We start from the raw sequence: 25,235 nt of genomic DNA, 5'->3' as shown, positions 1-25,235 counted from the left end.
CCATTCCTCCACTTACACATTCATCATCCATCTATCAATCTAACCACTTGCTCATGAGCCCTCCATCCACCCACCCATCCACCCGCCCACACACCCATCCATCCATCCATCCATCCATCCATCCATCTAATCCATCCATCCACCTATTATCCATCCACCCACCCATCCATCCACCCATCCACCCATCCATCCACCCATCCATCTACCCATCCACCCGCCCACACACCCATCCATCCATCCATCCATCCATCCATCCATCCAACCATCCATCTAATCCATCCATCCATCCACCTATTATCCATCCACCCACCCATCCATCCATTCAACCATCCATCCATCCATTCATCCATTCACCCATCAACCCACCCACCCACCCATCCATCCATCCACCCATCCATCTACCCATCCATCCACTCATCCGTCCACTCACCCATCCATCCATCCACCATTCCTCCACTTATACATTCATCATCCATCTATCAATCTAACCACTTGCTCATGAGCCCTCCATCCATCCATCCACCCATCCATCCACCTATTATCCATCCACCCATCCATCCACCCATCCATCAATCCACCCATCCATCCACCCATCCATCCACTCATCCGTCCACTCACCCATCCATCCATCAACCATTCCTCCACTTACACATTCATCATCCGTCTATCAATCTAACCACTTGCTCATGAGCCCTCCATCCATCCATCCATCCATCTACCCATCCATCCACCCATCCATCTACCCGTCCATCCATCCATCCATCCACTCATCCGTCCACTCACCCATCCATCCATCCACCATTCCTCCACTTACACATTCATCATCCGTCTATCAATCTAACCACTTGCTCATGAGCCCTCCCTCCATCCATCCATCCATCCACCCATCCATCCACCCATCCATCTACCCGTCCATCCATCCATCCATCCACCCGTCCATCCATCCATCCATCCACTCACCGTCCACTCACCCATCCATCCATCCACCATTCCTCCACTTACACATTCATCATCCGTCTATCTATCTAACCACTTGCTCACGAGCCCTCCATCCATCCATTCATCTATCCCTCCGTCATCTGTCCATTCATTGTCTACACACCCATCCATCCATTTTCTATCCCTCTTCCCTCGCTTTCTCCATTTCCTCCTTCTATCCATCCATCAATCCACCTGTCCACCAACGACCCATCTATCCATCCACCTACCCATCCACCTAAATACCCATCCATTAACTCATTCATCTGTAAATATAAATTGAGTGCCACTGTCTACTGTGTACCAAGTCTATTTAAGACAATGGCAGAAGCGAATGAGACCAGCTCAGCCCCTGCTCCCAGGGGAGCTCCTGCTCAAACTGGGGAGGCAGTGAGCACTCTCCATTCCATGGGACACCTTCTGGGGAGGCCTGGGGAGAGTGGGCATTCAAGGAGCACTGAGCAGGGGCAGAACCCAGAAGCGGGGGTCAGAGACGACTTCCAGAGGTGGCATCCAAGCATAATGATATACCACAGAGCTCTCCTCTGGGCTGTGGCCAGAGCTGACTGGTGTCTAGCAGGACCTCTTTGGCCAGCGTGGACAAGAGATCCTTAGGGACCAAAGGCAGGGAGCTACTCAGGACTCAGAAGAGGCTCTTGGGCTGGGCAGTAGCAGTGGTCAGACCACATGGCTGGAGTCTGGACACCTGGGGAGACTGCAGGGGAGCTGACCAGGCAGGTGGGGGCTTGAGAGAGAGGTGGGACAGATAGGGGGCAGGAGGGGATGGCGCACAGCCAGCGGGGGCCCTGGGGTGGGTCTGGGTTAAGCCCACTGGACCTGGGAGGCCCAGGGGCTGTGCTTGCTCTTGGCCAGGGAGAGGTGAGTGAAGGAAGGTTTTCAAGGGGTGGGGGGCCCGAGGCAGCCTCCAGCACAAAACGACATCGAGCAGGAAGCTGGCTACTCAGCCACGGCCGTTTTCCCATGGGTTTCTTTTATTGTCGGTGACGACCACACAAGAGGCCACTGTGAGACAGATGGACGTGGACAACGTGGGTTTTCTACACGAGTGCTCAACACTCCTGGAAGGACAGGGTGGGCCCGACTCCTCTCGCACTCCGGTCCGCAAGCTGGTTTCCCCTGAGCGGCTGGCTCCACAGGCCTGGGCCGAGGTCCATTCTCAGGGAAGGCCAAGAAGCCTCCGTGGGCCTGTCTGGCAGTGCCTCTCCTGCGGCCCAGCAGCACGTCCTTGGACTTCGGCCGTGCTCCCTCCAGGATGGCAGTGCTGGGAGCGTTTCTCAGCTGAGGGTCCAACATCCTCGCCAAGGACCACAGGAACGTCAGCAAACAGATTTCAGAAACCAGCCCTGCATTCTGAGAACTGGCTTTGATTCCCATGTCAATACGATTCCAAAAGCCGTTCCCTAAGGAAACAAGTGCTGTTCCTGACGTGACACGTGCCTCAGAGAAAATTCTGGCGGGGTCTCCCTCCCAAGACTGCGGGGCTCCAGGCTGCCACCTCGGGGGCTCTGCGTGGTTGGAGACCCCCACGGGGGACACACTCCTGCTCGTGCCGAGCTCACTTTCTCCGTGGCTGGGGGTCCACGTCGGGCAGGGGTGGTGGCAGCCCACATGCATTTTATGGAGTTTTCTTGTAGCTACAAGGAAATAAATAGCACCCCCATCTCACACCCGGACCCTAGCCCTCCGTGGGCTCTGAGCAGACCTGTGTGACGTGGGGACACGTGGTCCCACTTCGTCACCTTTTGTATGGCTTCCGCCATTTCACCTCTGCACAATTAGGCAAAATATGACACTCGGCTTTTTTAATACGAGCAAAACAAAGGATCCAAGAAGCTATTGTGAGCACTGGGATTCTCAGCAGAGAATCCGTAATCTATAATTTTCGTATTTCTCCTGCACACATGGATGACAGCAAGCTGTGGGCTCCAGGGGGCCCTGGGGTGGGCACGGGAGAAGCGAGCAGCTCTAACGCACAGAACACGACTCAGACGTTTCTACCTGCGGGACGGGCACAGACTAGGTAAGTTACACAGTGACACGGCGGACAGAGGGTCGGCTCCCTGTGGCACAGAGGGTGTGACCAGTCAGGGGAAGGGCTTGAGTGTGTCCAGCGAAGCAGCAGGTATGGCGTGGGCGCAGCCCTCCTTTCTCTCAAAGCTCAGATTTTCCTTCTTCGTTGCCTCTGTCCTGCTGTGGATGGTGCCCTGTGGGTCTCCTTCCTCCGCTCCCCTCTACACCACGAGCCAGTGGCGGAGCTGGAACGAAAACAGGGCTTATTCAGGCGTGAAGGGAGGAGCTCCTTGGATAAAAGCAGCTCCTGGGCTGGCGGCCCGGTTTGTAGCTGGGAGATCCCTGAGCCCAGCGGGCGGCTGGGGGACCAGCACTGCTCCTGGGGTACCACAGACCTGACGTCCTTTTTAACTTTATGGAGACAAGTCATCACTTCACAAAGAGATGTTGTCGGCGGGCACAGTGGCCTCAAGGGGCCAGAGCATGGACCAGCAGCCTCTGCCATCCCTGGCCAGTGTGACATCAGATGCTGGACAGACACTGGATGCCAGCATGCCTGGGCTGGTCCACAGCACTCGCCTACTGGCTCGCATGTGACTTGCGATGCCCCTGGCCCCCTGGGGCCTCTGATCCCGACCCAGTGGAACCCTGCACCCCGTGGTGCTGTCTGCTTTCTGTGACCCTGTGGGTGGGGGATGAGGCCTCGTTCACCGCTCGGGAAAGGGTGAGATGGACAGGGGCCCTATTTAGTTGTCCACAAATGTCATCGCCTGTTATTACCCAGCTGTTAGTTCAGCCTATTTTTGAGCACAAGCCATTCGATCGCACTAACCTAGAGGTGTGGGATAGGGAGGGTGGGAGGGAGGGAGACGCAAGAGGGAAGGGATATGGGAACAGATGTATATGTATAACTGATTCCCTTTGTTATAAAGCAGAAACTAACACACCACTGTAAAGCAATTAGACTCCAATAAAGATGTAAAAAAAGAAAAGAAAAAAAATTTAAATGATATCTTCTAAATTGAAAAAAAAAAAAAAAAAAAGAACCGTGTTGTGTAAACATTCCCAGACAAAGACGGGCAGGGCTTGTCTCTGACACAGCCACACCTGGGGTAGGAGGTGCTGCCTCTGGTCCCACCGCAGGGCCCCCCATCACCATCAGGAGAACCTGCTTAGGACACACCCACACAGCAGCCAGAGGGCAGCCAGAGGGCAGGGCTTGAACAGGGACGGCCCGTGGGCCGGAGCAGTGGCTCCCTGGTGACTTCAGACCAGTGCTGAGGCCGGGGGGCCACACCTGGGACCCCAGCTGAGACCCGACCCCGGGGGTGAAGTGGCCCTCTGTCCTGGCCACAGATGAGCCGAAGGCGACCTTCTCAGAGGAAGGCGTGCTTACGGGGCCGCTCAGAGTCCCCACAGGTGGAGATCAAGCCATGAAGCTGCAACCAGGAGAGCAGAAACACGGGCAGCAGCCACCCCGAGCGGGTCGGCAAGAACCAGAAACTCCAGTTCAGATCCCCACGGACCAGAGAGGCTGTGATCCTCGGATTACTGGGCAGCTGTGTAAGAAATGGTTTAAAAAGTGATAGATGCCACTTACGTGCTGCACAGTTCACAGGGCCCACTGCTGCTTCCAGAGAAGTGAACAGTGTAACCGTCAGCGACGGGGGACACAGGAAGGGGGCACGTGACGGGGACGCGTCTCCATCACTGCACACGTGACACTTCCGTGTGCAGCGTCAAGGTGAACGGCCACAGCCACAGACAACGACATTTCTGGTCCAGGGAATTCCCTGGCGGTCCAGTGGTTAGGACTCGGCGCTTTCACTGCCTGGTCGGGGAACTAAGAACCCGCAAGGTGCGCAGCTCAGCCAAAAAGAAAAGAAGGATATTTCTGGTCCAGATGGAGTAATGGGGACTGAATACATTCTACCATCTGACACGGCTTAAAATGAACAAAATATACATAATAATGGGTTTTCAGACACAGGAGGCCAGACGACAGAGGACAGATTCCCCGAGGGAGACAAGCAAGGGGATCTGTCCAACTGCCCCACTGCGGCCTCGAGGGGCTTTCTAGGCTTCAGCGGGGGAGGGGACGACCAGGTGGGGCAGCGACCCCCTGGCCTGATGAGGTGGGGTGAGCGCTGGGGAGCCCAAGGCGGCTGGAGTTCACAGGATGGAGCTGCAGAGGGGCGAGTGCGGCACTGAGGGCCCTGGGCACGTGCACAGGGACCCGAGGGTTCAGCTGAGCATTCAGGGCACTCGAGGCTGGAGACACCCTCCCGGCAGGATTCGGGAAATGTCTCTGAAACTCACAGGACAGGAGCTGTGCCCGCCCTGCAGCCAGGCTGGAGCATCTCCTGGATTTCAGGGCGCCAGGTAGAGTGTTCACCCAGGTCTTGCACCAGCACTGGAAACCGCCCCCCACTAAATGCCGCTCTGGTCCCACCTAACTAGTCTTAAAAACCAAGTCCCCCAGAGATCAAACTGTCTCCGAGTAACTTAATGACGACCCAGAACAGAGCTCAAGAATACGTAAAGAAACACAAACATATCCAGCCTCTAACAAGGTAAAACTCACAATATTCAGAATCCAATTAAAAATGACCAGATGTGTGAAGCAGCAGAAGAATTCAACCCCTTATGAGAAAAGTCAACTGACACTGACCCGGCACAGACACAGATGTTGACACTGGCAGATGAGGGAATTACACAGTGATTATAACTGCAGTCCATATGTCCAAAAGGTAAGTAGAGGCGTGATGAAGGACATAAAAAGACCCAGCGTGAACTTCTAGAGATGAAAACGACAACGTGTGAAATGATAGGTGTGCTAGATGGGATTATTAGCAGATTAGACTTTGCAGAGGAAAAAAATTAGTGGACCAAACAAAAGCAACAGAAAGCACACAAAATAAAACACACAAAGGGAAGAGAATTAATGTGGCCTAAGATATGGGTAACTGGAGCCCGTGACCTTAGGGGGTGGGACAGAAAAAAATGGAAGAAATAATAGCCCAAAATTTCCAAATACACTGAAAATTATAAACCCACAGTTCTAAAAGGCTCAGCGGACTGTGGGTATGAGAAGCATGAAGTACGGTACTGTAACTGTGCACGGTGGAGAAATGAACCCAAAGACTCAGGCAGCGTGATGCCCTTTCAATAAATTTAAAAACAACTGAAACCAAAGAGTCTACTTTTCAGGAATACAGCAGTAACTACAGATGCAACAAAACTGTGCAGCAGAAAATGCATGGGAAATATTCAGCTAGATTGAGATGGTGTTGACTTCAGGGGCAGGAGGGTGGCAGACACGGAGGTAGACGTGAGTTACTATCAAGGTGGAGTTTTGTATGGTTATTCACAAGGGTTTATTTTGTTATGTGGTTAAATAAATGAAAAACAGCCACGGGTGGGCTAATGTACAATGCTGCACCCGGACACAAAACCTAAAAAGACACCTGAAAGAGTATGAGACCCGGAGGAGCCAGGGAAGCCCCATATGGCAGAGCCCAGGACGGAAGCAGAGAAGCAAGGGGCAAGATTTAAGCAGGGCTGCAAAGTTCCCAGAACTCACAAAAACCATGAATTTACAGACCCTGGGCACACAAGAGATGCCAGGAGGAATACGTAAATAAAACTACTTATAATAACTTTGCAATAATATAAATAAAAGAAATCTATGCCCAGACACGTCACAGGGAAACTGCAGCACCAAATGCAAAGGAAGCTGGAATGGGTCCGGGGACCCCGCCCCATGGGGCCACATGTCTCAGCAGGGCTGCAGGGCTGCGGGTGGAGAACCACCATCTTCAGAATGCCGAAAGACCATAACTTGATCGAGAGCCACATGCCTGTGGAAACTCCGTCATAAGTACCCCGCCCCATGGGGCCACATGTCTCAGCAGGGCTGCAGGGCTGCGGGTGGAGAACCACCATCTTCAGAATGCCGAAAGACCATAACTTGATCGAGAGCCACATGCCTGTGGAAACTCTGTCATAAGTAAGGGCCCAGTAAAGACATTCACAGACACACAACAGTGAGGAAGTTTATTAAGACACCCCCTTAAAGGAATGTCTGAAGGATGCTTCTTAGAAAGGCAAGAAAATGGTCCTCAAACGAAAGACGTATATGCCAAAAAGTAGAGTGAACAAATAAACACTGGACATGCACGCTTGTCCAGGGAAGTTTCTGGACAAAATAACAACAATAATAATAGTGAGTAATTTGTGGGTTAAAAATGACATAAATGGAATATTGGACAATAATAGCTTATTCATCTGTAGGAGGAAAATTTAAGTCCTTGTGATATTCAGGATGGGTGTTCAGATAATGTTTAACTTTATACTTAAAGTGAAATATGCATGGTACAATTTCACAAACAACTATAAAATGAATAGAATAAAGTATATAAATTCCAAACAGAGAGGAAAGAGTAGAACAAGAAAAAAAAAGACCAAAAAAATCAATCATAAAAGGCAACAATAAGGTGGAAAAGTAAACATTAAAAAATGGAACAGGTTAAAAAATAGCAGAATCAAGCCCAACTGTACCAGTAATCACAACAAATATAAATGGATTAATCTGCCCAGTTGCCAGACTAAAGCATTCCAGTGTGTTCGAGGTTTGCTAAAGACACCTAAATGTTAAGATGATTGCAAAGTTGGAAGTTAAAAGATCACAAAAGACATTTCAGGTAAACTCAAAAGAAACCTAGTGCAGCTGTAGTCACCTCAGACAAGAAGGACTTTAAGAGCAAAAACACAGCAAGGGAGCAAGGATCGGCCAAGTAGATGTGATAATTCTGAACCCATAGCTGTCCCAGAAAACAGGCTCAGAATAGATAAAGCAAAACCCAGTAGAACTACAAGGGAAACTTGGACAAATATGCTTTCAAGGTCAGATATCCCATAAATATCTACGGATTACTGATGGTTAAACAGAGCTAAAATGTGCAAAATTGTAAAAGATTTGAACAACGCAGTTACAAGCCCAATCTAATGGACAGAAGGAGAATTGCATATCAACAATTGGAGAACACATCTCATCTGAAGATACACGTAGCATTTATAAAATTTGATTAGGTACTTGGCCATAAAGGAGTATCAATACACTCCAAAGAATGAGTAAAAAGGTGTCTGAACCCAATGCAATTAATTTAGAAATCAATAACCAAAAGATAAATGAAACATCCCCATATATTTGGGAATTTAAAGGCAGACTTCTAAGCATTCATGGGTGGAAGAAGTCACAATGAAAATTAAAATATGCTTAGAACTAAATGATACACAAAATGCTATGTTAAAAGTTGTGACATATAGCTGATTCACTTTGTTATACAGCAGAAACTAACACAACACTGTAAAGCAATTATACTCCAATAAAGATGTTAACAAAAATTTCTAATTATAAGAAAAAAAAGTTGTGGAACACAGCCAACAGGGTATTTTGAGGGAAATTCTTAGCCTTGAATGCTTATGTTAGAAAAGAAGAAAGGTTGAAAATTAATGATCCACGGTCTAAATTAAGAAGTTAGTAAATGTATGACAGAGTAGACCAATGAAAGTAGGAGGGAGAAATAATGACAGAGCTGAAATGAATGAGACAGAAAGCAAAGCACAAACAGAGCATCCTGCACCAGGTCACGACCCTTCAAGCTGCATAAGGGGCAGTTCTCTGTCCCAATAGGCCCCCACCCCCACCCCTGCCTAAAATCATGCCCCTTACACAGCTTTCGAGTCAGAGTGTCCACGTCCTGGAAGGACTTGGCTGTGCAGCATTCACAGCTGATGCTGGCGTCCTGACCAAGCACCTCGCTCTGGGGTTGGAGGAGGGAGCACCCACCCAGGGCGCCTCCGCCCCCAGCCAGCAGTGGGGAGAGTGGCACTCACTGTGAACTGGCGCACCTCCCCTCTGTCCACCTGCTCGTGTTCCTTCTCGGGCGTGATGGCGTAGGCCAGTTTCTAGAAGAGAAGGAGCAACTGTGGGCGCCGGCCCAGCCTCAGCGGGGTGAATGGGCCCTGGTCAACTACTGTCGATGTGGGAGCTGATGGCTTGGGTCTCCTTAGACCCTGGAGCAAAGTCCAGCCCAACTGGAAGTAGCCACTACTGGAGGAGGTTCGTCTCCACGTCAAGCTCACGGTGGGCCCTGAGCAAAGGTGTCCTCCGTCTCTTCCAGGAATCCCGGCACCAAGATGTGAGGTGGAGGGACCCCCGTGCCCAGCCCACCCACCCCCTCCTTCATAGGTGACGCAGGAGCACGCCCGATCGACTGCGAGGCCCAGAGCCACCCCCAGCCCACACGAGGGTGCCTGCCTGGGGATCCCGCTGGCCCTGCTCGGCCCCACGTGGACTCGGCCCCAGGAGAAGGCGGGTCCCCTGCTTCCACCCCCACCCTCAGACCACTGCCCTTCCACCTGCACTGCACACTGTAGAGCATGTGTGCACACACACCCAGAGACACACAGGCAAGTACGCACGTGTATGGGCCCACGTGAGGACACACACACCCCAAGACAGGCACACACAGGCGTGCACACATACACCCAGAGACACACAGGCAAGTACGCACGTGTATGTGCCCACGTGAGGACACACACACCCCAAGACAGGCACACACAGGCGAGCGCACACACACCCAGAGACACACAGGCAAGTACGCACGTGTATGTGCCCACGTGAGGACACACACCCCCCAAGGCAGGCACACACAGGCGAGCGCACACACACACCCAGAGACACACAGGCAAGTACGCACGTGTATGTGCCCACGTGAGGACACACACACCCCAAGACAGGCACACACAGGCGTGCACACACACCCAGAGAGACACAGGCAAGTACGCACGTGTATGTGCCCACGTGAGGACACACACACCCCAAGACAGGCACACACAGGCGTGCACACACACACCCAGAGACACACAGGCAAGTACGCACGTGTATGTGCCCACGTGAGGACACACACACCCCAAGACAGGCACACACAGGCGTGCACACACACCCAGAGACACACAGGCAAGTACGCACGTGTATGTGTCCACATGAGGACACACACACCCCAAGACAGGCACACACAGGCGTGCACACACCCCCCCCCAAGACAGGCACACACAGGCGTGCACACACACCCAGAGAGACACAGGCAAGTATGCACGTGTATGTGCCCACGTGAGGACACACACACACCAAGACAGGCACACACAGGCGTGCACACACACACACAGAGACACACAGGCAAGTACGCACGTGTACGTGCCCACGTGAGGACACACACACACCAAGACAGGCACACACAGGCGAGCGCACACACACACACACCCCAAGACAGGCACACACAGGCGAGCGCGCACACACACACACCCCAAGACAGGCACACACAGGCCCGCGCACACACACACACACACCCCAAGACAGGCACACACAGGCGTGCACACACACACCCAGAGACACACAGGCAAGTACGCACGTGTATGTGCCCACGTGAGGACACACACACACCAAGACAGGCACACACAGGCGAGCGCACACACACACACCCCAAGACAGGCACACACAGGCGTGCACACACACACATGCACACACAAAGACCGGCACACACACACACGAACGCACGCACGCACAGGCACAGCCCACCCTCACACCAGCCCACGTGTCTCTGGCATGATCTCTGGCCCCTCCAGCCCCTCCTGCTGGGCACAGATGAGCAGGCGGGGGCAGGCCTGGGACAGGGACACCTGCCTGACCTTGTTGGTGGCCTCACGATCGGGGGCGGGGGGGAAGGGCAGGTGAAGGAGACCTGTCCAGATACACACCTCCCTCGAGGAGCCGGGCAGGCTGCAGAACTTGTAGGCGGCGTAGATGGGCACCACGGACATGGAGGAGGCGGCGATGGCCCAGCCCAGCGCATTGGCCCACTCGGGGAAGATGTAGGCTCCATAGTGCGGGGGCCGGAAGGTTGCGACACTGACCACGACCACAAACTGAAACCGAGGGGCAGGGGTCAGGGGCGGCTGGGGCAGGGGTACCAGCGGGTGGCTCCGGTGGAGGGTCCCCCGCGCAACGGGACTAGGCCGAGAACCCAGGCAGCGGGCGTCTGTGTGCACTCTGCAGACTGGGGCTGCTGCAGGACGGGGCAGGGGTGCTTGGGGGGCGCACACCCCTCCAATTCTGAAGTCTGATGGGCGGGGATTCTCTCACTGTCCCTTGTAAACCTCACAGGTTGCCACACGGGGAGAAGCAGGACACCTGGCTGGTCTGGAGGTCACAGGCCCCAGGCTGCTGGGTAGCTGGGGGTGACCAGCAGCCCCTGCAGGTTTGGAGCGGCTCAGGGAGCTTGGGGCTCGAACTGGGAACCTCACCCCCACTCCGCCTCCTCTCTCACTGGCCCTCGGGGTGGAGGGGGTGCTGCCCGAGGCCCCTGCCCCATCCGTGGACACCCTGGGGGCCGCTGGGCTGGCTGGGCAGGAGGAGGGCCAAGGTCACGAGGTGCTTGCTGTCCTGGGCTCTGCACTCAGAGCTGGACGGCCGCTGAACGGCTGCCTGGGGCCACCAGACAGGGCAGGCAGTTCCAGCTTTGTGAGCCATTGGGGCTCGGCCACAGCCACCTGGCTCTGAGGTTGTGGTGTGGACGCGTGGATGAACCAGAACGGCAGTGTTCCAACGCAACAGGCGGTGGGTAGACCTGGCCGCAGGCCCGAGCTTGCAGACCCCTGGCCTGGACGACAGCAGCTACTGGGGAGCCCTGGGGGCCGCGCTGTCACAGAACCCGAGCGGCTCCCGTCCGGCTTCGCATCTGAGCACCTGTCTTCCCAGGTTCTCACCCTTCTCTCGGGCCTCCAGGCAGAGGTCCGCTGACGCCCTCCAAGCACAGGGGCCGAGCAGGACGCACACGGGCCTTAATCGGGTGGGACCCCTGCCTCCCGTGAGTGGTTTCTCAGTGGCTCCAGTCGGGGGGGATCTTCAGGAGACCAGAGGATGTGGGGGGCCAGCCTGCCCTCCTGCCTGAGTTTGGTGACCCGCCGACTCCCGCCCGTGGAGACCCTGGTCCCCGGGCAGCACCGAGCCCCTCCCCCATCATCAGGCATGTGTGGCCCCTGCTGGACTGGGTGGCGGGGGAGCGGGGAAGGAGGGGCCTCACCAGGAGGAAGCAGGGGCTGATGAACTTCCAGCAGAGCCGCCAGTAGAGGCTGGGCCGCTGCCCGGTCATCTGCTTGATGTCGTCGCTGAACTGCCACACGCCTGCGGGAAGGTGGCCAAGCAGGCGGTCAGCACGGCATCTGCCCGAGACGCGGGCCCCGCCGGGCCCCCACCAACCCCGGGGCCACCCCCAGCAGACCTGGAGCCCGGGCTGCACGCTGGTGCCCAGGCCGCCCCACCCAGCCACCCAGGGGTCTTGCTGACCCGGGCCCAACGCATGTCCCCGTGGTGACACTGGGATCACTGATGACCCCAAGGGGGCCTGTGGGGCCTCCGCCCTCCTCCCATCTCAGCTCCTCCTCCCCGTGGCTCACGGTCATCCCTGCTTCCCCTCTGTAATCACTTTTTGTTCATTTACAAAAATCATGGTAAAATATGTGTAACATAAGACTTACCATTTTAACCATTTTTAGTGCACAGCTCAGTGGCATTACGTACATTCACACTGTTGTGTGAGTACCACCGCCATCATCTCCAGAACTTTCTCATCCTCCCCAACTGAGATTCGGTCCCCATTAAGTGCTCACTCCCCATCCCCTCACCCAGCCCATGCCACGCCCCCATCCTACTTTCCGTCTGTGTGAACCTGACTCTTCCAGGGACCTCATGGGACTCCTACAGGATCTGTCCTTCTGTGGCTGGCTTATGTCACTGAGCAGAATGCCCTCAAGGTCCGTCCATGTTGTAGCAGCATATGCATCAGAATGCCCTTCTTAAGGCTGAACGACATTCCGTTTGTGTGAACAGTCATGCTTTTGTAAGGAAAGCTACTTCTAGAAGCTCCATGTGCCGCAGCTTTCTCCAGACCTTACAGTGATTTCTCTTGCCCTGAGCCTGGCCTGGCCTCTGGTCATGTGACAGAAGCTGGTTGGCCGAGTCCTGTGTCACATGCGGGGACACAGCAGGGCTACACCTCCGTGCAGAATCCCCTCTTCACACTCCAACCCCATCAGCAGATCCCGGACTCAGACCCTGGAGAAGTGGGGTGGAGGAGGCTGAACCCAAAGGCCAGCAAAGATGGGCGTGTCCACCAGGCCCCTCGGGCCCTCAAGCAGGTCCAGGGCAGGCCAGCCCCTCCTGCGCCGGGTCATCCTCTCTGAGACCACAGGGACCTGGGGGCACTGAGAGGTGGGCGCGTTCTGGGTGCGAATGGCTGTCTGGAGAAACGGCGTGACCTCTGTCTTTGGAGGCTTTGGGAAGCACCTGTTCCCTGCAGGGCCAGTCTGCCTCCCGTCTCCGCCAGCCCCACGTTCATGGCTGTGGGATACATTTGAAGCACTTTCTCTCCTTCTCTGAGGTTTTATTTTGAGGTGGGGAGATTATAATTTAAAGCTATAGACAAGTATTGATTCCAGGTGCCAATGAAAGCACAGAGAGCTTGATATTTCCCTTTTCTGTAGAAAAGTAAATATAATTGGAAGAGTATTCTTGGGATATGAACGATTTGCCAGGTTAAGCCTCTCAAAGCTAGAGTGCTTTTCAGGTTATAATTCCAGGGCCGAGGCAGAGACCATGACCCCCTCATGTGACACCAGGGCTGCTGCGAGTCTGTGGTTCTCGAACAGCACAGGCCTTTGGCTTTGGGCTGAAGCACATACACATGCAGGGGAGTGTGCCCGTTATCTCGAGCTTTCACTGCAAACTCCCCCATAGATACCTGGCCAGGAGAGCTGAGTGGCACCATGACCCCAGGTCACAGGAAAGAAACGGAGAGAGAGCAAGGTGGGCCCGGGCAGTAGGCTGGAAAGGGCACAGCTTCTGCAGCTGTCAAACCTACAGCAGGGCATCCCAGGAAATGTGGCGGGCACCCCAGGGGGGGCCGGGCAGCACAGCTGCAGGCTGGGCCGTGCCTCTTCCAGGGGCTGCCTGCTGACCAGCAGGCCCCTGACCTCGAGGGGCTCCCAGTCCTAATCCACGAATGAGCGCTGAACCAGGGCGGGGGGTAGTCTGGAGTCCAGGTGGTGCTGTCCGCGCAGGGTCAGGAGTTCTGGCCCGACGCTGGACAGCGGCTCTCTGGACACTACCGTCACCCCTCCCGTCTGCTGAGGGCCTTAGTGGCACGTCCCCAGAGAGAAGCCCACTCAGCCTGCTCCCCTGCCACCTCGGCGCTGGTCGACTGTGCTCAGCAAATGCGGAGACCTCGCCTCCAGCACCAGCCAGTGTCCCAGCGTCCTTGCAAATCCTTCCTTCTCAAGAACCAGCAGCGTGATTATGTGGCCACACCGAGTGCTCTGACCGCAGTAAGGATTTCGGGCTGCCGTCCAGGCTGTCTACACTGATCCATTGAACAGCTGGCTGCCAAGCCTCCTCTGTGATGTGTGGTGACCACAGTGGAGGGCAGCTTTGCCAAAAAGGAAGCAGCACGGCGACAAAGCCCAAGGACGCCGGCCCAGCCGGTCGCAGTGACGGCACAGGGGCTGGGTCTTTGTGGTTGGAGCACACCAGCCCCCCGAGGAAAGCTCCGTCCTTACCGTAGAACCAGGCCACCCCGATGACCTCCATGAGCACCCCGAAGAGGATGGACGTGCCGGCCGCAAAGTGGTCCAGCAGCGTGAAGACATAGATGCCACCCTAGGAGAGGGGGGAGTGCCTGCTGAACCCGGGGTGCCCGGCGTGGCACACCTCGCCCACCAAAGTGCGCTTGCCAAAGCAGAAACCTGGCCCGCAGTGTCAGTTGACAGACAACGTCTATTTTACTCCCTAGAGAGTGTTATTTGAATCACTAAAATTCAGTCCACAAGCAGCTACTTAGGGACCCATCTATTCCGGAAAAGAAAAACTTCTCTCCTCCCCAGCAATTAGGGATGAAAGCAAAGCAAATGCCAAAGTTGGCAGGGCCTCTGTGAGGGGGAGGACCTGGGTCCTGCATCCCCCCGACAGGCCTCCCCTGACCCTCCTGCCCCACAAATCCACGGGCTCTTCCCAGGGAGCTGTCCAGGTTCCGAAACACTCCAGACCAAGTGCTCAGGCACCCAGGGACCGCGTGAGACCATGGTGACGCTGAGTGACTGTGGCTCCCTGAATGTGCTCAAGGCCACCCCGAGAGTGACCACAGCCACCCGCGTATTACAGGTCGCGGGTTGTCTGGAGGGGTGCAGCCCTTGGAAATGCCGTGGTTCTGTCTGGTCTGACAGCGCTAACCACTGCTGCCAAACACCAAACGCTAAGGAGACATCGTCGGTCGGGCGAGCGCAGGTGCGCAGGTACGTACATTGGTGACGCAGAAGAGGGAGAGAAGGAAGGTTGCCAGGACGATGAGGAGGGTGAAGAGCTCCCGGTGCCTGTGCAGCAGCTGGAACTCATCGATGAGCCCGGTGATCACCGACTCCATCCCGCCCATCTGCAGCCGACACAGGGCAGAGGAGCGCTGGGGGCGGGGCCGGCGCTCTGCGCCCCGCCTAGGCCCCCATACGGGTAACTCGACGGACGCGCACAGAGTCAGGAGCTGCACGGTGTCCGGGGTGCAGAATGCACCCTCGGCAAGGGCTGCTCCGGACACACGGCCACTGGAGAGGGAGGACCTGGGGTGGATGCCCTGTCCTCTGGTGAGGATTTGCCAGAGGGGGTGGAGTGCTACGTGGCCCTCGTAATACCGTCCCCTGCGTCGCCACAAAGGCTCAGCTCTGCTGGGCTTTTCTAAGCAAGTGTCTGTCCCACAAGCACAGCTTAGTTTTGCTCCCGGGGAGGACCTGGCCATGTCCTCACTGATTAAGCCTCCTGACTCTCAGTGCTGTCGTGATGGGGTGTCACCCGCGAGGCCCGGCCAGCTGGGGGGCCTCTCTGCCCTGCTCTGTTGGGACCACCCCCTCCAGGACGTGCTGATTATGGGAGTCCCCGCCAAGGGCTGTGCCCACCAAGTGGGCAGGTGACAAGGCTGACGGGGAGACGGAGGTGGAGGGCTACAGTGCGTGACCGGCTGTCACAGTGGGGATCCGCGGTCCTCCGCACTTTCCAGGAAGCTCGGATGAACGTGGGGCCTGAGGTCTCGGCTGTCGGTCCCAGCAGGCCACGTGGAGGAGTAGCCCGGGGAAGTCCGCCTGCCGAGCCAGCGCCCGTGCGCACGCAGGGCCGCCACAGGATGCTCAGAGGGCCCGGCTGCAGCCTCCGCTTCCCACCCCGCGCGGGCACCCTTCCTCCTGGCGGCTGGGGGACAGGGAAGGCGTGAGTCGGGCTGCCCCGGCCCTGTGCCTGTGTCTAGGACTCGCAGGGGGCTTGCTGTGCCCTCCCCCGGGGGGGAGAAGAGGGGCGAGCTGGTCCGAAGCCTCCCTGCAGTTACTGTGGGACCCTGCCTCCCACGCAGGGGCGCTGTGCAGGCACGGGGCTTTGGGAGACCCGCAAGGGCACCCGGGGCCGGCCTGGCCCCGTGAGGGCTGGCTGTCACTGGTGGGCCCACGGCACGCGGAGCACCGAGGTCACTCACGGCGCTGTCGATTCCCAGGGTGAGCAGCATGACAAAGAAAACCACGGCCCAGACGGAGGAGAGCGGGAGCGTGGCAAGCGCCTCGGGGTAGATGATGAAGATCAGCCCCGGCCCTGAAAGCAGACCCCGCCGTTCCTTCCGTCACCCCCAGCCCCGCCCCCCCCACCCGGAGACCACAAGGGGGCACAACGCCCTGCCTACTGCCTTCTTTCCGCTCTCCTTGGAAAGCCCTCCCTCCTGGAGTTCAGGGCCCAGGACTCTGGAGAATGGAAGCCGGATCCATGGGAGGGAGGGCCTCTGTTCTCTCCCCTCCAGCCCCAGACCGTCTCCCGGGGCTGTGCGGGCCCTGGGAGAGGAGGGGGCACAGCCAGCGGGAGGAGGGCAGGAGGGGCTTCCAGGGGTCCTACCCTTCCTCCCTCCAAGCACTCGGGGCGCCTCTGGTTTGTTTTTGGTGCCTGCGGTGGACACATGTGCACTGCCTACACACACGGGCACGCTGTGGGTCATGCAGCCCACACTGTAGATATTTTTCTGTGCCAACGTATAACTCAGAGTATAACTTTAGAAACCACGCAGTGTTGCACAGATACCACAGTTTAGCGAGGGCTTCTCCAGATGCTCCTGGCAAAGCGGTGTGTTTCTGCTCATGTACGAGCCTCCTCTGACTGTCCCTTTGGTACTCTCCTGGGAGTGCGACTGCCGGGTCAGGATGGGCACACGCGGGAAACGCACCTGCTCCCTTCCCCCCAGCAGGTGGGATCTGGGTGGAGGTGGGGATGGAGGGGCTCAGGACTCAGCCAAGACTCAGGCACTTTGGCTGCAAATGATCCCAAAGTAAAAAAGATGCCCACAGGAAACTGCTAGTTGAACATTTTCATGGGTAACTTTAAAAAGATGTGCCATGTAGCTCACTGGCATGGTCTCCCGAGCACTTGATCACGGAGGTGTGACATAACTTTTTCGGTTCCCTCGTCCTCAGCGGGGCCTGTGTTGGGTGCCAGCTGTTAGGAACAGGGCACTTACTGATCCTTCTAGAGAATCAAACAAAGGCCAGAGCCAGGGTCCACCTCCCAAGGTCTCTTAGGAGCCCTGGTGTCAGGCCTGTGCTCTGCGAGTCCCAACCCCACAGAGGGAGCAGGGTTTCCGCTGTGGAACGAAGGGGTGTCTCATTTGAAAAGCTCTACAGTCTAAATGCCACAAACCGAGGACGATAACCATACGCTCGGCTGAACGCAAGGCCAATATCCTCACCTTTCATTTCTGCTCTTGGGTTAACATTTCACCCTGTTTTCTGGAGAATTAGAGCTATAAATGACATTTACTTTGCTTGTCATGGAAATGCATAGAATACATTCAGCTTACTTCAGGGGTTAATGGAGGTTCTTGCAAACTATTGCTATTTATCATAATAAAGGGCAAAAGAGCGGTGAAAATGCATAAATGCAACAGTGAGTAAATTTCACTGCTCTGTATTTATTTGCATTATGTTCCCTTTCTCCTGCCTATATTGGATTTTTTTTCCTACAGGAAGGAGTATGGATTTGGAAACACTTGCTGAGATTTCACCCCAGCCCCCAGCTTTCCCACTGCAGTCTTAGAGGGGTCTGTCTGCCCCGTCTCCAAACCTCTGTTTCCTGCTTTCAAAGTGCAGCTCCAAATGTGACCTAATGAAACTTCAAAGCTTTTGCACAGCAAAGGAAACCATAAACAAGATGAAAAGACAACCCTCAGAATGGGAGAAAATATTTGCAAATGAATCAACGGACAAAGGATTTATCTCCAAAATGTATAAACAGCTCATGCAGCTCAATATTAAAAAAACAAGCAACCCAATCCAAAAATGGGCAGAAGACCTAAATAGACATTTCTCCAAAGAAGACATACAGATTGCCAACAAACACATGAAAGAATGCTCAACATCACTAATCATTAGAGAAGTGCAAATCCAAACTACAATGAGGTATCACCTCACACCAGTCAGAATGGCCATCATCAAAAAATCTAGAAACAGTAAATGCTGGAGAGGGTGTGGAGAAAAGGGAACCCTCATGCACTGTTGGTGGGAATGTAAATTGATACAGCCACTATGGAGAACAGTATGGAGGTTCCTTAAAAAACTAAAAATAGAACTACCATATGACCCAGCAATCCCACTACTGGGCATATACCCAGAGTCTGTCATACAGAGTGAAATAAGTCAGAAAGAGAAAGACAAATACCATATGCTAACACATATATATGGAATTTAAGAGAAAAAAAATGTCATGAAGAACCTAGGGGTAAAACAGGAATAAAGACACAGACCTACTAGAGAATGGACTTGAGGATATGGGGAGGAGGAAGGGTAAGCTGTGACAAAGCGAGAGAGAGGCATGGACATATATACACTACCAAACGTAAGGTAGATAGCTAGTGGGAAGCAGCCGCAGAGCACAGGGAGATCAGCTTGGTGCTTTGTGACCACCTAGAGGGGTGGGATGGGGAGGGTGGGAGGGAGGGAGACGCAAGAGGGAAGGGATATGGGAACAGATGTATATGTATATCATTTTGTTATAAAGCAGAAACTAACACACAATTGTGAAGCAATTATACTCCAATAAAGTTGTAAAAAAAAAAAAGATACATGAACCCCAATGTTCATTGCAGGACCATTTACAATAGCCAGATCATGGAAGCAACCTAAATGCCCATCGACAGACGAGTGGATAAAGAAGATGTGGTACATATATACAATGGCATATTACTCAGCCATTAAAAGGAACAAAATTGGGTCATTTGTTGAGACGTGGATGGATCTAGAGACTGTCATACAGAGTGAAGTGAGTAAGAAAGAGAAAAACAAATATCGTATATTAACGCATATATGTGGAACCTAGAAAAATGGTACAGATGAACCGGTTTGCAGGGCAGAAATTGAGACACAGATGTAGAGAACAAATGTATGGACACCATGGGGGGAAAGCGGCGGGGGTGGTGGTGGGATGAATTGGGAAATTGGGATTGACATGTATACACTGATGTGCATAAAATTGATGACTAATAAGAACCTGCTGTATAAAAAAATAAAATAAAATTCAAAAATTGAAAACAAAAAAAGTGCGGCTCCCAGCACTCAAATTCTCAAGAACTGGATGGGCTGACGGGGCCGACCTGCTGAGAGCTCAGGGCGCGGGTGGGGGTGGCCGTCTGTCCCCCTCAGCCCCGCCCTGAAGGCCACCCTCCTGCTCAAGAGTGAGAAGACCAGGAGGAGATCAGTCCCCCAGCCCCCCGGAAGAAGAGGGGCTTCCCAGGGGAAGGGAGGGGCCCACCCCTGACGGGGACAGTCTCGGGGGAGGCCCCTCCTGGCTCATGCACAGAACGATCCTGCTGGCCGGTGAGGGTGGCAGCCGTCGCGGGAGGCCTTGGGGTCCTGGACTGACCTAGCTTCAGGCTGCCTAAGCCGTGACTTTCTGCCCAGCACCCTGGGGGCTCTCTCCTGCGGGGCCCAGCTTGGTCCCTGTGTCACCTGGGCCCATGCCCTCCCCCGCCCACTCTCCCTCAGCTAACTTCCTAGTTTGCAGACAATCCGTGTCCGTGTCGGCATGGTGAGCAGGTTGGGAACATGGGTCTCTGTTGTCACCGCGTCCAGAGACTTCAGGGGATTCTCAGCTATTATCCAAATCCCATCTACACGTGCCATGGCCACTGGGTATTTGGAGGAAAAGCTTTGGAACAGATTAACTGCTATGTCCAAACCAGCCCAGCTTCTTCCTGGCTGACCACACCGAGGTCCGTGCCGCTTGGAACGACTTGGAGCCTTGAGCTTCACGTCCCTGGCCAGGTGTAAACAACGGCGGGGGTCGCCCAGTGAGGGGAGCCAGACCCTCGTCCTGCAGCCGAGTGGCCTCTGCAAGGCGCACTGGGACAAGGGGCAAAGATGCCCCAGCCTCTGCATGCAGCACGGTGGTCCGAGGGGGCAGGGGCGGGGGGCGCGGGGAGGCGGTGGGTGCGCTGCACCCAGGATCCTGTTCTCAGTCGCATCAGCAGCTCTTGGGAAGGGCTCTGGAGGCCTGTGCATTTCCCTCTAGGTTTGCAGGGAAAACACTGGTCGAGAACTGGGCAGCCTGAACCTCGGGAGCGGGCGGGGTAGGGGGGACCTGCCTGCCCCGGGGCACTCACCGTCCTTGGCCACGTCCCCGATGGGTACACTGTGCTTCTGGGCCATGTACCCCAGGAAGGAGAAGACCACGAAGCCGGAGGAGAAGCTCGTCAGCGAGTTGACGGAGGTGGTGATGATCGCGTCTCTGCAGGAACAAGACGTGCCGTCTCAGCACCCGGCCTGGAGCCACTGCAATTTCCAGTCATTATTCATAATTTACTGCGTCTGGGGCAGGCAGCTCCGGGGGGCGCTTCCCCAGTCGAGCAGGCCAGCCCCTCCTGCAGCCCCAGAGGCTGTCCAGGGCTGCCCTGCGGGAGGGAGGCTGGCACCGGGTGATGGTGACAGGACCTCCCACCTGGACCCCCCACTGAGCGGCTTTGGGCTCTGGCCAGACGTTGGTTAGGCCAGGCCCTACGGCCCGTCCATGTTTGCCTGGGGACCAAGGGACTCTTGGGACTCCCGACTCAGTGCTGAAGGCGAGACAGTCCCACCAGCAAAGCTGGGGCTCCAGGTGGGCAGCACAGACGACCACAGGGGTCCCTACCCCTGCTCGACAGGGGCTGCCAGGCGGGGCTTTGAGATGTCTCCGGGCTTGTTAAGATGAAGGTTCTGACGGGGTGGGTCTGGTGGGCCCCAGATGCTGTGTTTCCCATTCGCTCCTGGGGGTCCCATGCTGCTGGCCTGTGGGCCTCACTCTGACGGCTGAGAATTCAGAGAGCGGGTTGGGGGGAGTGTGGGGTCAGCCCTCCTGGTGCCCGAGTGGAAGGATGTTGGCAGGGTGCACAGACCCAGGTGGGCACAGGGTGGGCTCAGGCAGGGGCTGTCTGGCCCTGCCATCCAGACTCCACCTTTGTGTGGCCCTCTGGGTAGTAGTCAGTCTGGCCATTTTGTTGTGCACACCGCCTTTGTATTTTTACCGCATTTTTATCCTCATGATATGAAAGAGAATAAATACAGGCTCACGAAGGTCAAAGAAAGCAGTCCTGGATGAAATTCTTTCTCTGTTTTCAGAAGGATTTCAGGGCCAGCAAGTGGCTGCGGGTCACTCAGGTCATCCGGGCTGGGCGGCCCCAGCTGAGATGCTGCCAGAGCTCTGGGTGCACAGTGCAGCCACTTTCCTGCTTGTCCTGGTGCCGGGTCCCCGGCGGCCTCTGCACAGAGTCTGGGATGCCCCTGGGGCCCAGGATCCCTAGGTGCAGGCCAGGTGGGCACACATGCAGGCCCTTCCTCGTGGGGCACGTGGGGGAGGAGACTGACCCTGAGTGCTGGGAGGATGAGGCCGGCTGGGTGGGGCAGGGGATGGAGGAGGGGCAGAGGAAGGGGCCTGGGCGGGGGGTGGGGGGGGGTCCGGGACGCCTCCTCCCAGCGAGGTGATCAGCATCTTCACTGCTTCTACGCTCCCTTAAAGCCACAATCAACACTGTGCCTCGAGCTTCCCTGTTCAATTTCCACTTTAAAAGCCATTTGGCTTAGAGTTGCAAGCACAGCTCATTTCCCCCTCCCTTCATCCAGGGACACATTATTTCCTAAAGTCAGCGATGCCCCCGCAGATCAGCTGTGTCCCCACTTGATTCTGCAGACCCTCTCGCGGGAGCCCAGGACTCACCTGTAGCAGTTGTTGGTGAACTTATTGTAACTGGAGAAGGCAATGAGTACTCCAAGCCCCACTCCCAGCGAGAAGCATATCTGGACGGCGGCATCTATCCAGACCTGCGCGGGGCACGGAGACAGACAGAGCGGCGGTGAGAGGTCCCTGCGGGGGGGCTCAGCCAGCCCAAGGACAGGGGGCGGTCATGGGGTGGTCCCACAGACGGCCGCATCTTCGATGCCAGGGGCTCCAAGGAACAGGGTCGAACTTAAACTCGACATCATTGTCAACAAGCAAATGCCATCTCAGGGAATAAACCTTTCCCGCGTTGCTGGCCCGAGAGAGCCTGATACACGGGGGGCTGCGTCTTGTTGCAGGACCTGCGGTTTCCCATTACTCTAACTGGTGAGGGTTGGTCTGGCCCGTGACCCTGGTAACAGCAGTAATTTATGAAAATGCTGTGTGACATGCGTACCTCAATCAGACACGTGCCCACCAACACCCACTTTCTGTCCTTCCCATGGAAGCACATTGTGAGTGCAGGATGAGTGCACGGTGAGTGCATGGTGAGTACACGGTGAGTGCAGGGTGAGTGCACGGTGAGCACAGGGTGAGCACACGGCGGGACGTGAAGAAAGCCCTGTGGAGCCGACCGTGGCTCTGCCTCTGTGCGCTTGCTGGGGGTGGCACAGGTGACATCCGGGTGCTGACACACATGACAAGTGAAGGCCTGCAGTCGATACTGGACCAAGGAGGTAGTTTAAAAGTCAGACACGACCCTCTTGGGTCAGGGTGATGTGGAGACCAGCTGGTGATGGTGATGTAGGCCCCCCTTGGCCCTGCACAGCCTGGGGCAGGGATGAGGAGAGTGGAAACCCACCCTGGGGGACTGGCCAGACCTGCTGTCCCGGAAGGTCCTGGGGGCTGTCCCCACAGCCCGTGGTGCAGGCCTGTGGGCCGAGGTCCTCAGGCAGTGACTCCAGAGCTCCCCAGCTGGGGACACAGGGCAGCTGGCTTGAGTGTGACTGAGTGAGGGGGCTGGACATGGAGCCCACACGCCAGGACCAGTGGTGCTCGGTCCTTTGGGCAGCACGCCCAGTCTTGGGGTCACCCCAGCACTGGGGACAGCATGTTTCCCACCTCAAGGCCTAGAGTGGCTGGGTGGGCAGGGGGCCAAGGGGCCCCCTTGTGCTGGTCATCAGCCAGCTCGTCTGGGCAGGTAGCTGCAGACAGGAGCCGGTGTCGCCAGGGGACTCCTATCTCCTCTCAACCCCAGGTCCTCACTGTGGGCAGTGGCCACCCCAGAGCCTTTGCACGTGCAGCTCACCCATCAGGATACGCCTCCCAGCCATCTGTCCAGGCCTTTGCTCACTGCCGCTCCTAGGACCCAGCTCCAGACCCAGGCCACGGTCCACCCTGGGACCCGCCTGGGCAGCCTCTCAGAACTGACCTGGACTTGCCCTTCCTTTACTTCCCGTCCTCCTCTCTGCTGCTGGAATGGGGCCCTCCTGGACAGCACTCTGTCTGTCCCAGCCTAGACCCCGCCTGTCCGATGGAGCAGCTCCACGAGAGCTGCAGATGAACAACTGAGTCTGGATGGCCTGAAAGGGCTGGGCCTTTGGATGCCACTGAGGACAGTGACGCTGACCCCGAAGGCAGTCCCCTTCATCCCCATGGGGATCTAGAAATTGCCCCCAGGATGCAGGGCAGCCTCCACGTCAGAGCAGCACAGGGTCCCTGGTGCCAGGGGCACAAGAAGGGTGGAGCCGACAGTTACTTCCAACCCATTCGCTTGCTGGGCAGGCCCCTCAGTGGAACCTCCGCTCCCACCCGGCCTGGACCAGTGAGGACCTGGCCAGGCCCCTCCCTGCAGCCCATCTGGACTGAGCCACCATGGCTGAACCCCCAGGGGGTGGTCAGGGACGAGCCTGGGATGGTGCTGGGGCCCTGCACCCCGATCTGGGCCAGTCCCCAACCACATCCCCTCGGGGCCTGTGGGACTTGGCCCCCCACTGCCGGGTGCCGGGGCTGCTCGGTCTCTGACGGAGGCTGCCCTGAGCCTGGGAGAGGGCGTACAGGCAGCCCCTGGGCCCGGAGCAGCCCTGGGAGGACAGCTCAGGACGGCTGCCAAGCTGGTGAGGCCCAGGCCCTGCCCTGTCCTGGAGGACGTGGTGCAAAGTCAGCCAGAACCCCACGGAGGGACCAGGAACGGCCCCACCCTCCGAGCTGGGGACTGCATAGACCTGTCCTTTGGGGACCGCAGTCTCCCAGGAGCCCAGTGCTTGTGGGCCTGCTCTGTCCTGGTCTCTGCTCCTGCCCTCCCTAGCTGATGGGACTGTTAGAGGCGGGGACACTCAGGTCAGGTCCAGTCCTGTGTGTCTCCGTCGCCCACCACCTACGCCTGTCCTTCCGTCATCCACCCGTCATCTGCTGCCCGCCTGTCTGTGATCTATCGTCCGTCACCTGCTGCCTGTCTGTGATCTATCGTCCGTCCGTCCACCTGGACTCTATCATCTGTCTCATCCATCCGCCAATCTACCTCACTCGTGACAACCACCGGTTCCTACTCTCCTCTGCTTTCTCTGCACCCCTGGCATCTGTCTCGCGCACTCTTGTGCTGCCTGACCTTCCTGCCTGATGCCCCACTTCTCCCTGACTGCCAGATCACGCCCAGCTGGCCTTGGACGCCCGAGGCCACCTCCTCCTGCCAGCACCCCCCAGCTGCCGTGGGCTTTCCCGAGGACGGATGCCCTGCTGACCTCTCAGCTCCCCGGGCTTGGCTCTGCAGCTGTGGGGCCCTGGACCCGCTGCTGGACGGACTCTCCCTTTAGCCTCCCGTGGAGACCCGTGTGCTGCCCTCACAGCCTCGGTCCTC

At 56.4% G+C, this 25,235-nt stretch overlaps 1 protein-coding gene across 1 annotated transcript in view; it reads right to left on the bottom strand.

Annotated features, from left to right (window-relative positions):
- Positions 1 to 3,230: 3,230 nt before the first annotated feature.
- SLC6A3 (solute carrier family 6 member 3) overlaps positions 3,231 to 25,235 on the bottom strand; it is a gene marked incomplete at its 3' end in the record, with an annotated part of 34,248 nt that continues 12,243 nt past the window's right edge. The window contains exons 6-14 of the mRNA XM_082622887.1: positions 22,379 to 22,482; positions 20,793 to 20,917; positions 16,635 to 16,747; positions 15,426 to 15,554; positions 14,686 to 14,785; positions 12,156 to 12,256; positions 10,831 to 10,998; positions 8,908 to 8,979; positions 3,231 to 3,254 (exon numbers count right to left, since the gene is read on the bottom strand). Coding sequence (XP_082479013.1) covers positions 3,231 to 3,254; positions 8,908 to 8,979; positions 10,831 to 10,998; positions 12,156 to 12,256; positions 14,686 to 14,785; positions 15,426 to 15,554; positions 16,635 to 16,747; positions 20,793 to 20,917; positions 22,379 to 22,482 — 936 coding nt within the window. The remainder of the gene's footprint in view (positions 3,255 to 8,907; positions 8,980 to 10,830; positions 10,999 to 12,155; positions 12,257 to 14,685; positions 14,786 to 15,425; positions 15,555 to 16,634; positions 16,748 to 20,792; positions 20,918 to 22,378; positions 22,483 to 25,235) is intronic.

This window comes from Mesoplodon mirus (assembly GCF_964341445.2).
Source record: "Mesoplodon mirus genome assembly, chromosome: 5".
Taxonomy (NCBI): Eukaryota; Metazoa; Chordata; class Mammalia; order Artiodactyla; family Ziphiidae; genus Mesoplodon; species Mesoplodon mirus.
The sequence above is the reverse complement of the archived record's forward strand: the minus strand, read 5'-3'. Positions and strand labels throughout refer to the sequence as shown.